At 32.8% G+C, this 14992-nt stretch overlaps 1 protein-coding gene across 6 annotated transcripts in view; it reads right to left on the reverse strand.

Annotated features, from left to right (window-relative positions):
• Positions 1 to 14992, reverse strand: part of LOC118180955 (uncharacterized) — a 196124-nt gene that overhangs the window by 94204 nt on the left and 86928 nt on the right. For all 6 annotated transcript variants that reach the window (XM_085816646.1, XM_085816644.1, XM_035350038.2 and 3 more), the window contains exons 3-6: positions 13621 to 13735; positions 9020 to 9079; positions 4861 to 5122; positions 3060 to 3133 (exon numbers count right to left, since the gene is read on the reverse strand). In XM_085816646.1, the coding sequence (XP_085672772.1) occupies positions 3060 to 3133; positions 4861 to 5122; positions 9020 to 9079; positions 13621 to 13735 (511 nt within the window). The remainder of the gene's footprint in view (positions 1 to 3059; positions 3134 to 4860; positions 5123 to 9019; positions 9080 to 13620; positions 13736 to 14992) is intronic.

Below are 14992 nucleotides of genomic sequence, written 5' to 3' on the forward strand. Positions count from 1 at the left end.
GACTAATTCGCGTGTTCCCAAGAGACATAGAGTGTATAGTTTATTATTGTCTTATATTCTTTCTGAAGTTTCTGGTGTATTACATACATAAATATTTATTTACGTTAGTTTAATTTTCCTACTTGATGATTTATTCCCATTTTAATTGCTATTAGGAATGGTGGTCGTTCATTACATTCATTTCGCCGATATTGCTTGAATCAGCACTGCATGAAATCGACACTGCACGTGAAATCGACTCCAACACAATATCGAAATTGACACCGGCTCAATACTAGATATTGGCATACGATCGACACGATAAAAAGAAGTTTTTATAATGATGTAATTATGGGAAAAATAATAAATGCGGGTACGTCACCTTGTAGAATGTTCTCGCAGGCATACCTTCAACACTGCATGAGGTTGCCACCAATATCCTATCGACTCAGAATCGACACAGCCACAGCACAGCATTGCGTACAATCGACACCGGCATGAGTTCAACACGAACTGGGATCAATAATAGCTTACAGTCGAGTTTAGACAAGCACAGACTTATAATTAGCAATGGCGCATAATTACGAGGGAAATAATTTGATTAAATAATTATTTTTTAGTTTCCTTCATAGGACCTATAGAAACATAAGAGCACGGGCATGAGCGGCCCGAATATTTGTTTTATTTTCTTATACCAATGCCACACCTTGTGCTAAGCTTCATAGAATTATTAATTTCTACCTATATACCTTGTTTCATTTCCGGTATCTCTGCTGCTTATTTGTTAAATATAAATCATCGTTTCGGTTGTATAACACGCACTTGAGATATTTCAGTTATTTCTTAACAATTAATAATGCATTTTTCTTTTGTTCAGTACTGACAAGCATGGAATATTCTGTAACTGTTATATTTAGCTTTTTAAATTATCAATTGATTGAAATGATTTGCCAATTTCCCAAACTTTCTGTAATTTGTTATTTTTCTTTCCAATTTGTTATTTTGCTTTTCCAATTAAATCCAAACCGCTCTGAATTCTCTAAACTAAATTTAGTACTAATTCTGATTTTTTGATCTAATTCGTCGTATTCGATGAATAAAGGTAAATATTTTCAACATTAATTTGAAAATTCTTTTGCAAATTAAAATCAAAGTTACTTTTATGCGTGATTTTGTGGATACAGTTATAAGACATTTCTCCCGTATTGGTACCTAATCTGTTGTATAAGAGGAAATCGTCGGCATTTGGCAGCATTTTATAACACATTTCACTAGATTCAAAGAGAAAATAAAATTTTGAGCAAATTTAACCCTTTATTGCGTAATAAAATAAATATACATCATTATTTAGTTTTTAATTTGCTTTTTGTGCTAATTCATTTCAAGAACAAAAGTATCGCATCTTCTATTTCAAAACGGCGAACATGCCCTTCCTGAGAATAAGCGATGATTATGAAGGTTGCAAATGTCATCGATAAAGGGTATAAGTTAAATAAATTGAAAACTAGTAAAAAAACGGAATTTATAGCAAAACCGTTTTCCTCTTGCTGAACTTAAACATCCATAATTTTAGTTTTTAATACTATGACAATAAAAAATAATTAAATAGATAGTTCTAATTAAAATTTTGCATAATTTTTATTTAAAAATAGTTTTTTACTTCCTTGTACGAAGTAAGAAGGAAGTATTGTAATCGCGAAAAGCTTCAGGCTGCATATTTCAACGAAAATATCCACTTCCACCGCTTTCGAATGCAATTTAACGATGTTTTTGCGTGATATCTGTACGTAAGGACAGAATAAAACACTCTTTTACTCCAAAAAAACTAAAAAACTGCTTTAAAATGAATTCTGAAGAGAATTTTTCGTGGCGTCTGTACGAACGTATGTACGTACGTATCTCGCATAACTCAAAAAACGAGTAGCCTTAGAACGTTGAAATTTTGTATATTGGACTACTATAACATGTAGATGTGCACCTCGTATTTTGGTTTCAATCGGCCGCGCGAAACGTATATAAATATATTTATAAATATATCCACTCTGTTACCTGGCTCAGTGATCTCAGTTTCTTTACTTTTATATGTTTGTAAATTGTACATTTTTTTCTTTAAAAATGATTGAAATATGTTGTTTTTATCTACCGGTTAAGGGTTTTATGCCTTTAGTAAATCTGTATGCAATTTTTTTAGAATTATCAACAATTTAAAAGTTGTTTAAGTGCCGCTAAGCCTATTTTGATGGCGGCCATTGCTTGTTTACATTTGAAACAGCTGAGTAGTGAATTTGTTGCCAATCTAGAGAAACGTGGCTTCGCAACAACAAAGATAAACGCCTTTATTTATTATTGCGATTTAAATCATGCTTAATCCTTTCTGGAATTTTTTCGGGGAAATAAGTGTTTAAGATTTACTTAATTTTTAATAATTTAATTTTTAAGAATTAGTAATTTAATTTTTAATAATTAGTAATTGTCAGTAGAGATATTTTGAGTTTTTATGTATTTTTGCCTTGTCGCGAAGTGAGAACTGAATTAATTGAATGAGAAATACTCAATCGTCTGTGAAAAACTGTTTCCTTTTTGTTTTGTTTGCTTAATTTCTTTTATACATCGTTCTAGCTTTATTATAGTACTTGAATAGAACAGGTGGCAACGATTAGATAATTCTTTAAATGATACAAATTTTGTGCATTCTGAGTTATAATATGAAATATAATACTGTTAAGTGAACCTAGCGCCAGAGTGTCGCTATGGTAAACAAATAGAGTGAATTTTAAAGAATGCACTTATTCTATTGTGGTTTATGCGCTGTCGGCGAAGTAGATATAATTAAATCTAATAAGTTTAAACACAATGTAAGAAAAAATGCGTATAATTTAATATTCCGTACAAGGAAGTCATGTGGTGTACACATCAGATTTTTTTAATAGAAGAAAAAACAGTAATTTCCAGAAAGGGAAAGTGTTTTGAAGCAAAAGCTATAATATCTGTCCTAGATTTCAGAATAAAAAAATGTCCTGTTTTCCGAAATTATTAATACACTTTATTTTTAAATACTTAAAGAACATTCTGAGACTTACCATTTCTTCCAGCTTTCGGTTTTCCCATTCCTTTTCTCTCTCTTGCAACTTTTGCTTATGCTGTATAAATTCATCTGAGAATAAAATAAGAAGAAACTTTAATTTACAGTTCAATACCTATAATATCGTAATTCAAGATGCAATAATAGATTTCTAAATAGTGTTGGATCACCAGTGGAAGTCTTTTATCTTAGAAAACGGCTGATATAAATTCATGAATTTCTTTATTATTCAGGAATCAAAAATAAATGGCTGATTAATATTCATTTATGTTGTTTAAAGCAAAATTCTGTTCTGGAGCTACATATTATGCAGGGTGACTGAAAAGGATGTAAACTTTTAAGTATAGTATTTTAGGGAATTTTTCAATGTGCATTAGCATAATTAGCACGGAAATGTATAAAATACCACGTTTCATTTTTCTTCTTCTTTTAAGAAAGTTTGTCGGGCAAATTTTGTAATTACAATTCCGCTCGTCTGATAGCACTTCATCTGTAAAAAGATGCATAATAACTCCTATTATAAGATGAATGGGGGCGTCACCATTCTTCATAAGCTGGCGACTCATGGAAAGCAAAAAGGTAATTTCTGTAGGAACTGTGCCGACCAATAATTGACTGAAAAGATCACTAAAACTTGTTATTAGATCCGCCCCGCGCTGTTCATTCTGTAGTTAGTTGTGTTGATTGACATGATGTTGACCCGGGTTCGGATCCCGAAGAAGGCATGTGTGTTTGTAAATATATAGTGTCTTTGCAGCTTAAGGGCTGATACGAGTAGAAAGGCCTCTCGAGCTGTTGGTTGATTTAGTTCGTGAATGGCAAAGCACATGAGGGTTTTCTGCCTAAAGGAATGGGTGCTACTGTACGTACATCATCTCCGTACGGACGCGAATGGCAAAGCACATGAGGATTTTTTGCCTAAAGAAATGGATGCCTCCGTACAGACATCTCCGCTTGGACCTCTGTTGGCTATCGATGAGTTGGTGGTAAGGCAAGAATGTCAGGAGATCCTTTGATTCTTCCCGTCGGGGTGTTCTTCAAAATTGGAATATTTTTGAGCAAATTCGTATTGCTAGCTATACTATGTCCAAAGGCTTGACTAATGACAAGCGCAAACCCTTCCCTCTTAACCACGGTTAATTTCTGATATTTTCTATGTTCAGGTTTAAGAAGATCAGTCACATCAGCAGCAGTAGAAATGATAGATAGATGCCATTGTATAGGATCCTTCTCACACTGCCAGTGGTGTTGGATGATTTCTGGCTAACAATCTCTTTATATAGCTTCATAATCAAAAATCAAACGATTTCAAGTCTGGAGTGGTTACCTATACTGAAAATGATAACTTTTTGGCCTAAAAGGGAACTAGTCTCGAAACACGATTTTGCGTTGATTCACTTCAAAAGCAAAGCTCTATGGTCAAGATGCCAAGGTACATTGCCATTGGCTGGATAGAATTGCAATTAAAAATAATAAAAGCTTTCAACCCACTAGAGAAGTTTCTTCCGATCGGTCGAAATCTGATGAGAGAGTTCAATAGTGGAGACTGGTGCAATACGAGGGCCGAGATGATCTTGAAACTTTTTTATAATTTGAAGATAGTAGGCAGAAATTTGAACTATTCTTTGTAGATTGATCGGTAATAGTTTCAGTTACCGGTGTCGCAGAAATATTTGTACAGCAAAAGTTGAATTTCTAGCAGTCTAAAATTATAATTCGAAAAAAAGAATTTACATTTTTACTAACTAATTTTTTACTTCTGAAATATTAGGCAGAAATTTTGCTCTTTTTCATCTTACCCAAGTTTCCTCGATAGTTCTCTTTGTTTTCCTTTTTATATCTCAAATGATTTTCGATGCTCAGCTTTACATCCTGAGTATCTTGAAAACGGATATCTGGATCACCAGTTATCTGGGTACGTATTCTGCCAGATTCTGTTCTGTTGGGTGCACCGGCTCCTGGTCTCCCGAATTTTCGAATGAAAACCTCCATGTTTTCTTCTTCGTCGTCTTCCGGTCCTGGAATTCTTCCTTCTGGATATTTTTTCCGCTTAGAATCGTCCTGTAAAAATGAGTTAAAATTTGAAACTTTCTCGTATCAATTAAGAAAAGTATTATTATTACAATAATTGGTTTATTGTAAAAATACATTTAGTTATTTTAAAATGGCAGATTCTTATGAAAAGTCAATAATTATACCCACTTTTTTAAAAGCACGTGAATAATTTATAAAAAACTTAACTTATTACTAATTTCGTAAGCTACAACAATAAAGTTTTGATGCTGAGCATATTTTTGGACAGCTTTATAGTAAATCCAAATGAAGAAAGTCTCAGCGTCAGTAAACGTCAATATGGAAGGACAAGACCTGATTAAAATAAACGCAAGCAAGGCATGTGCTCAAAGCATTGACATTAAAAAAGCTCTCAAATTCCTTTAAAATATTTAAAATTTTAATATTTTTTCCAATTCTATATTTTAAATGCGTAAAATTAGAAACAGGAACAAAATCTTAGATTCTGTACTTTAAGGTTTTTATATATTTCTTCAAAAACCAGGCTTTAGACCGTTTAATGGCGCCTCAGTTTGTAAACTAGTGTCCGATTATACAGGCAATCTCCATTTTGCTACGGGCTACTACTATTGAAGCTCGCAATGCCACATAAATAGCAGGTTTTTCTGATTAACAAATAGGTGATAATATACTTGATTATTAAATTGACAAACACATTTGTTGCATTATATTAATTTTATCTGTAACTGAATTCAGTCTGTAATGCAATTAATAAAATAATTTAGGCTCTTCTCTTTATTCCAGTTTTCCTAAAAAGAAAATAAAACCTTGATTTATGATGCTGAAGCTTGTTTCGACACAGCATACGATAAACTGAAACCGTAAAAACAAAACACACGAGGTGAGATGCTTTTCTTGTTTAATAAACTTTCAATGAAAAAATTTTGAATTATTTTGCTATTTCATAAAATATTTTAAATAATTCGCATAAGTGATATCTGTTACATTAAGAAGAATTAAAAACGTAGTCTTCACAAAAGGTTTTGCTATACAAATCGGTTGAGGAAGAACCGTAATATTCTTCTGCGAGATGATGCTATCTGTGTTATTAGTTAACTTTTAGAAGAAAGTGAAAATAAGTTGCATATAGGCCAGAGCCCTCGCTCACGCTTGATTTGTAGTTTCAGAGATATCACTCTTCTTTCTTACATTTTTAAGGTAAGCAATATTTCATTCAGATACCATCTACCAGAAGTCTATTTCAAAACTGCATTTTATTTCATGTACTTAAATGTCATTTCATATTTTTCCCAGTAGATCAAATTCAGTTTTTGAGCGAAACTAACGGTCACGCTTGAGGATAAAAAATCCATTGCTACATTATATTGCATTTTTCAATGTTAAAGTCATTCGTTTCATTTTAGAGGACACTGAATTCAGTGTTACACTAAGATTTATATTCAGAAAAGAATTTCTATGGTACAACTATGGAATAATACATCATCAGTTAAAGAAAGATGAATCTAATAGGCTAATTTATCGGCATACCTAAATATTGCTAGATGAGTAATATAAAACTTATAAAAACGTACCAGAGTAATTTTCATTGCTTTTATCTCTTAAAATCGCCGTAGCTGACGCTTAAGTATTTAAAAAAAATCACATCTTTTCATTTAGAGGACAACGCATGCTGAAACGTTCCTTTTAGAAAAACAGATGCGCCAATTGAATACTTTCAGAGAGAAAACATTCTTTCGTTATCATCTCATTTTGACTGTAATAACGTACATATAAAACATATATCTCTTATCTTTTTTTGGCACATAAAATACACTTAGTGATTAGTTTCCATGTTACAGGTTACACCTGTATATTATGTTCCAGCAAGTAATCGTCAGAGTAACTTATGACAAACTTTTCTTAGTCAAAAATCGAAGAGTCACAGATGTACAACTTATTTATTCTTATAAATCTTCTCATGCATTAATTACAAAAAAGTATTGCCCGCTGGAAAAGAGTTATACTCCACAAAGTTACAGTTAAAGGATAATATCTGTCGACTTCATAGAAGAGCACTGGTGCACTTGTTTTACTTTTATCTGTCAACTATCTCGGTTAAGGTATCTGCCGAAATCATCGTGGAGAAAATAAAGCAACGCGAAAACGTCCTACAGTTTTGTAAAACGTGAGACAAAAGAAAGCAAAGAAAAAAGCATCGCAGTTTATAAAACGCCGTTGTACAAAACATCGTCGTCGAAAATAAAGCTGTTAAAAAACTTCGTAGTTTAAAAACATCATGGTCGGAAATATCGTGGTAAAAAATTAAGCAGCTACAAAATCACCGCATGACGATAATATCACAGACATGCGTTTTTCAAGCTTTAAAAGTTGTAAATGCATATTCGCATAATGATCTGTGACAGCAACAAGGAATGAGGAATATTTTTACCTTTATATTTCACATTTTTGGCTTAATTAGTAATTTTTTGCTAAAAAAGCAAGAAAGAAACTTAAGCATTCAAAAACTGAAAATAAGTAGAAAATTAATCTATGTGTCTCTGTTAATAGAATTTTAAATTTATGTACTTAACTATGAAAAGTTATCATTTAAGTAATGTCTTTTAATATGAAGTTGTATTGGTAATTTTTCATAAAAAATGTATGTAAAGATATTAGAAAAGGGAAGGTGAGTAACTGAATGAGGTTACCTATATTAAATTTATTCAACTAATTAAAACAAAGTAGAATTTAATTTTTACTAAGTGAATATCAGGTTAACAAAGTAAAAGAAAATAGTTTTACAGTTTCATAATTAATTATACAATTTTATATAGGTTAGCTCATGCAGTTATCTTCTCTTTTCTAATTTTTTAGGCAATATTGAAAAATTACTATCCAACTTCACAAAAGAGATTTCTTAAGCAATAACTTTCAGTAGTTAAGTACATAAATTTTAAATACTATTATCTGTCATATGTGGAATTAATTTTCTCTTCCTTTTCAATTTTTGAATGCTTCTTTTCTTCTTGCATTAAAAAAATAAAAATTAATAAATTAATAGAATAAATAAGAAGGAGACTTAAACATTTAAAAACTGAAAGTAAGTAGAAAGTAAATGCAACTTACAGCATTTAATATAATTTTAAACTTACTTAACTGGTTTTAAGTAATAAATATTATTAATAAATTAATTTTTTTATAAAGTGTTACTGTTAATGTTTCATGAAAAATATAGTTTAAAAAAGAATACAAAAAGGAAGATAAGTAACTGTATGAGGTAAACTCATGCTTGCGATGTTATTGTCATGCGATGATTTGTAGGTACTACTTTATTTTTTATATTTTCGACGACGATGTTTTTAAACTGCCAAGTTTTTGAACTGCTTTATTTTCGGTGACGATATTTTGTACTATGATGTTAAAAATGGCGATGTTTTCTCTGCTTGCTTTTCTCCCATGATGTTGTTTCTCCCATGCGTTGTTTTCTCCGATAAGGACAACACGTTTAGTTTAACATTGGCCAATAAGGAACGTTAGCACATATATCTTTCCATAGGAAACTGTTTTGGTCATGTTATCTCGTAAGGGTAAAGACCCAAGACTTCTACAAACAATGTACATATTAAAAGAGCAGAAAAACATTTTATAGAAAGCTTATTATATTACTATTTGGATCATATCTGAAACAAGTCTTTCAGCTATCAAGCGGCTAAAGTACTAAATATTGATTAAAGGCTAGATCATGATTAAGTGAGCTGGCTATGCAGAAGTATTTTTATCATTCCTGACAGGTAAAGTTATTCCTTTAGAAAAGAACTATGAAGACATTGTTCTTCAGACAAATAATTTTCAAATTCTTTCCATATGCAAAAAGGATCCAGTCAAAAACGAAGCCGAAATAATCAGTTTTAAAAAATAAAAAATAAATTAAACTATCATACTCACTCCTTTAGCTCCAGCTCCAGGTTTACCCCAAGGATGATAGCTGCGTAGCATTTCCATATCCTAGTGTGAAGTAAGATTGAAATATGTTACTTTTTCAAATAATTGTGCAATTAATTAACCGTAAACTATTATACATTATTTCCCAATTTATGAAAAATAAATATCTTTCAGTTAAAGAAACAGTGTACGAGAGTTTTCCGTTTTAAAATAATTAATGATTTTTATCATAATTTGCTTGTTGGCATATATATAATTAGTTTCACAATTTACTCTGTTTATGTAACTGGGTTTAGGAATGTTGATTTTTAACGTTAAATAATTATGGTATAATTTATTCAAGCAAAATGAACAAGGTATTTTCTGAGGAATCACATTCGCTTGGACGTGCGCTCGTTGTGTAACTAGTTGGCACGCCCAGCTAGTAAATGGAAGACCTATGGTTGCAATCTCAGTGAGGTCGCAATTGAGTTTTCACATAACCTAATAGCCTAATAAGTACCTAATAGTCTTTACAGTGGTGCATGTCATATAGTATGAAGGCTATTAATCTCAGGCACCTTTTCAATTTCCCTTTTAGCCAGAAATAATGTAAGGAATTATTATATCTCTCGTGAATGTTCTCGTAGTGTCAATGATTAGCAAGTCAGCTAGCATTTGGGAGATATGTGAACTGAGTCCCGCCGAGGCCACAGTTGACTTTTTACATTTCGTGCGTCGGAAAAGTCTAATATTAAATAACAATTTTAAGTCGGAAAAGTCTAATATTAAACATTTTTCTCTTTCAAATTTAGAATCAAGACAAACTATATACAGAATATAAAATAACTTGATTACATAATTAAGATTAAAGCAGTAAAAATACTGTAATTAATGCAAATATTTTTGTATAAAGTTTTCACTATGTAAAAAAAGTTGAACCTTCTGTAAGACGACAACTTGCAATTGCACATGATTTTGGTCCGCTATGGAGGTGGTCGTCGTAAAGAAGTGATGCTCAACGGCGATACTTATTTTGCGTTCTCAGAAATGTTCTTTACTATCAGAGTTCACCATCTTAGGTAGGTCGCAATTGACAGAATCACTATATTTAAAATAAAGCTGAGGACAAAAATAAATATATTCAGTTCTGATTATTTCTAAGAAATAAAAAATATGCCTAACCAGCTTACGTTGTAAAACTTAATTTTTATTTCCTACTGATCATTTTTTGCAACACAGCCTGAGCCATTTTTGTTATCCCTTTGAAAATAGTTATTTTTTTCTGCTAGTTCTATCATTTCCTTTTTGTTTACGAAAGAAAATATGTTTCAAGAACTGTTGTTTATTCGAAATCAATAGCATTATTTTTACGCAAAAATTACGTTATAGGCTCTAAAATATTTATTAATTTTGTTGGAATATTTAAGTTTGCAGCAAATATTGGATAAAGAATGCTCGCACGACTTTATTTGGAAACATTATATGGTGAATATGCAACTGGATGCTTCGGGAAAGTTTCACTAAAATGATGACCCACAAAATACTATGGATAATAAGTGAACGAAAGTTTATTTCAACATTGGAAACGTTCTACGTTCTATACAGAACTCTGGTAGGATTGGGAAACACCAATTCATGAAATTAGTGTTTTCTTCTTTCAGAGAAAACAAACAAAAACGGATTACTTGGATGCTTAACTTCATATGCTACAAGAACACAACCCATCGAATGAATATTGTCGAATTCCTGTCAATTAAATATATTCCTAGAATATCTTCAAATACCCTTTGCTATCATTTCGTTTCGTGAAGCTTAACTACAGTTGTGTTGCGAACACAGCAATTAAAGCCATTAGAACGGTCAACAACAATATTTTCTCTCAATACCGCTTCATAAAAAGTGATTTGGTATACTATAGTGTTACGAAATGTTTAGATGCGGTAAGATGTCTTCTCCGCAAAGCGGATTTTGTGGTTGCCAGAAAATGGCAAGGGAAGGCAGAATTGCCATATTTGGAAAGAAATCGCCTATTTGGCGACAAAATTGGCGATATACCATAGACGGATGGAGAACCTTCTAGAACACGTTATTACTGTTTTGGATCAGAATGTTCTCGAAGGCAGCCCAAAAGCTGTATAAACCCTGCCTGCACACAGAGTAGCAGTCAGCGAGTGAGAGTCTAGTTTAGTCAGTTAGTGCCTCGTCTAGCGAGATGACCGTCAGTCTAGTGTCGATTTGGTCGTCGAGAGTATCGCGAGTCTATCGAGTGTATCGTCGAGTCTATCGAGTGCATCGCGAGTTATAGCATGGAGAGTCTCAAGAGTACGTTAAGTTCTGAGAACGACCGAACATAGTCAGGAGCTGTACTCTGGTGTTTCGCCGTGAAACTGCCTTCACCGTTATAAGCCTGATAGCCTGAAGGCTGTTTGCTGATTGTTTCAGCGTGCTCGTCGTAGGTTTTCGACGACTGTAATCGTGATTTTGGAGCTGTCCTGAGTAACACTGGCTAAATAAATAATATCTGATTCTTCTTCAAGTGTTGTCGTCAATCCATCCAAATCCACGAACCCGTGCAAAAACGCAACAATAGAATAAAATAAAAAACTGTGAATTAATTATCAGCAACAAAACAATAGACTGTGGAGGCCATGTCTTAAAGTAAATAAGCATTCTTTATAAAGACGAAACACCTCTGTATGTCTTTAGAATGGCATGATGTTGTAAGAAGATTCTACTAAGTCATGCTCTTCATTTGTGGCGAGCAGTAGATCTATTCAAAAGTCTTGCCAATACAGGGAGTACATGAAATATATTAAAACGCGCATATATAATATCTGGCATGTCCTCGAACTTATATCCTTTAGATAGTATCTTATAAGCTATCGACAGGCCCCTAGCATAAGGTTAAGTATCAAATTTCACAGAACATTTGAGAAAAGAGACGGAGGAAACATTCTACAACCTTTCGAACAGAATCCCTTTGAGAGAATACCAAACAGGTACAAGGCGGATATTGGTGTTCGAAGTAGCCATAATTTCTACTGACCTTCAAGATATATCAGTATTCATGCAGGACTTTGCACATTTCAAAACTACTGCAGGAGGTTTTATGGGACCTCTTCAAGCTTTTATCTTTCTCCATTATTTCAGACGAAATACTTTTTAATATTAACAAAGATACTGTGATGCGTTTGTCGCACAGTCGGTATGCTTCTTTTTCTGTAAAAGGATTAATCATTAATTGTACTCCAAGATTGCACAGTATTTTAGCAGTTACCAAGCAGTATAATAAATTATACTGAATACGGGGAAGACAGCAAGTGATGAATTTGCGCTCAGACATTCAGAAGGTTTGTTTTTTCCTACTCCCGTTCTTCAAGGCCGCAGTTATTCTCGAGTCCTTTTAACTTATTTCTTCTTTTAATTGGCCCCATACAGTAATTAATAAGAATCTTACGTATAAAAGAACTCATGTGGAAAAGAAAGTTAAAGATTAAAAGAAGATCAAGGAAACCTATGTAGCTATCCTGTCACTTATTAAAATCAAAGAAAATCGGACAAACATTAGTAGGGTTGGCGTTCTTTGTCCCGTCTGCCTGGCACGAGCGTCCACTATAGCAGTACTTTGCTGAAGAGAATATATCTTTTACGTGTCTTTATGGCTTTTGTACTGGCAGTTCGAATAGTCTACAAGCGTTTCAACAATGAAGCAGGTGACAGGAGCTCGCATATGTTCGTACACTGAGGGGGTTAGTTTTTTATGCACCATTCTGCACATTATTTAAAAAAATTATTATTTGGCATTTTAACATTAATTTTCAAAACTAATTTTACATTGAAACATTTTTCAAGTATTCCGTATTAAATACTGAAAGCCTTGAAATCTGATGCTTTTAAGTAAGTTTCTAATATGTAAACGATTCCAATACAATGATTCTGCTTTTAAGACAGTGTATAGTTCGTGACTTATCCAATACTCGAGAGCCAAGTAGCAATCCATCGAATATCCTGAAAGCTGGTGACCATTGCAGAAATTCGTTATCAGTTTTTAAGACTTTGAAATGAACAAACTATTGAATGGACCATATGAAACACGAGATTTAACTTTACTTGGTTTCACCAAAGTATGGGATTATGTAAAAGTCAAAATTTACATCGGGGCAGACTTATTGGGCTGCTGAAAGTAAAAGAAGGAAACCGACCTACTTTTCCCCCCAGACTGATTTTATTCAGTCATCGAAAGCATGTTATTGAAATGAATGCATCTATTCCGTCTGCCTGTTATAAACGTTTTACTTTATCCGTAGGAAAGGGTATAAAATTCTTTCGAAAATGAAACATAAAGGAAGATTATCTTGAAAAGATTTTATAGCATTAGCATTTTGAAAATATAATATAATTTTCCATTTTACTCTTGACTTACATGAAGTATATGTCATATACTTCTTAAAAATTTATGTTTGAAGTTTCAAGAGCATCAATTTATGCCTATATACAGCATTTTTAATATTTCAGTTTAGTAATCATGTATGGTAACAGAAATATAAACTTTCAAATTACCAGAAATTATTTCCTAATATTTAAAATCTGAAATAGGTTTCGTTAATAAACAGTATTCCTACCCTTTTCTTTTCTTCTTCTCTTTGTCTGCGTTTGATTTCTTTCAGCTCCTGAACTTTACGCTTTTCTTCCTCTACCATTTCTTTCTCCTTCTGGCGACGCCTGACGTCTGCAGTTCTAAATAAAAAATATACTGAATTCAAAAGACTGAATTTGTAAATGATTTAAGTATAGCAATATTATTACAAATGAAATGGCAGATGAAACATGCGGCGAATTTAGTTAAACAGATGCGACAGTTTTTGTTAATGCTAACTCCTGAGGAAATGAGACACTTGCAAATATGAATGATGCAGCGGTTGTGAACATGTAATAACAAGTAAAAACTATTGAGAAAAAATCTACTGTAGAAATTATCCCCAACTCAGGATCCTTTTTCTTTATTACATAAATTCTATGAGTATTGGAAAAAATATAGTTGTACTAAATATTTTGGTGTGATAGCAAAAATTTAGATTAACGGTGCCTTTTGCACTTTCAAATATTTATAGTAGCTAGTACTTTTCGCACTTACAACGAGTTAAAACAGTTGGTGCCTTTTAGAGTCTATGCCTTTCTCACAGAAATTTAGAACAGCTGGTGCCATTTGTATTTACATTCGACCGTGGTTCGCAATATTAAAATCAAGAAAAAAAGTCAGCAAAATAAAATTTGTACCCTCCTTCCTTAATTCTATAACTAAAAAACTTGACGAATCGGGTTAATGCAGTATTACGGAAACTGAATGCCCACAACTTTACTTTTTAGTACTAATGCATTAGGGAAAATATCTTTTTAAGTGAGTGTTGCACAAATTTTCAAATCAGAATAAGGAAACTGTACTAGAAAAAGGTTCTCTTTCCTGAATAGGCACAAACAGAGAGTTTTCTGTAATTATTGTGACTGTCAATATAAAGGTACGTCTTTCACGAGAACTGAACCCTTTCACTAAAAGGTTAGGGGTTAAGAATGCTCTAAAGTACATTCCAGATTATTCTATATCCAAAGACGATTAATCGTCTTACATCCATACTGTTCTAGAGGTGGATCTGTGGAGTCGCACATGTCACAGTCGCTAGGGGGACAAGTTCCAAGCGCCTCCAAATCATTAACTAGCTTTTGAAAAAGAGTAAACATACTGTAATTTTAAAAAGAGGGGTCCCTCAAACGGACAAATGAGATGTACTCACTACTTCGTAAATCCGCCACTGTCCTCATTCAGTGTTATATCTCACCTATTATTCCTGTAGCATGAAACTGTGACAATTAATGAGTTAGTGCAAAGATGCTGAAAACTTTGCATTAAACGGCCATCGAAGGGGGCCGCTAAACCAACGTTAGACTCCATATGGTATAAAACGACCCATGCAACTGATTTACAATATGGGATATGAT

This window comes from Stegodyphus dumicola, chromosome 5 (genome assembly GCF_044657685.1).
Source record: "Stegodyphus dumicola isolate Sdum_Otavi_A_Nest chromosome 5, ASM4465768v1".
NCBI classification, from domain to species: domain Eukaryota; kingdom Metazoa; phylum Arthropoda; class Arachnida; order Araneae; family Eresidae; genus Stegodyphus; species Stegodyphus dumicola.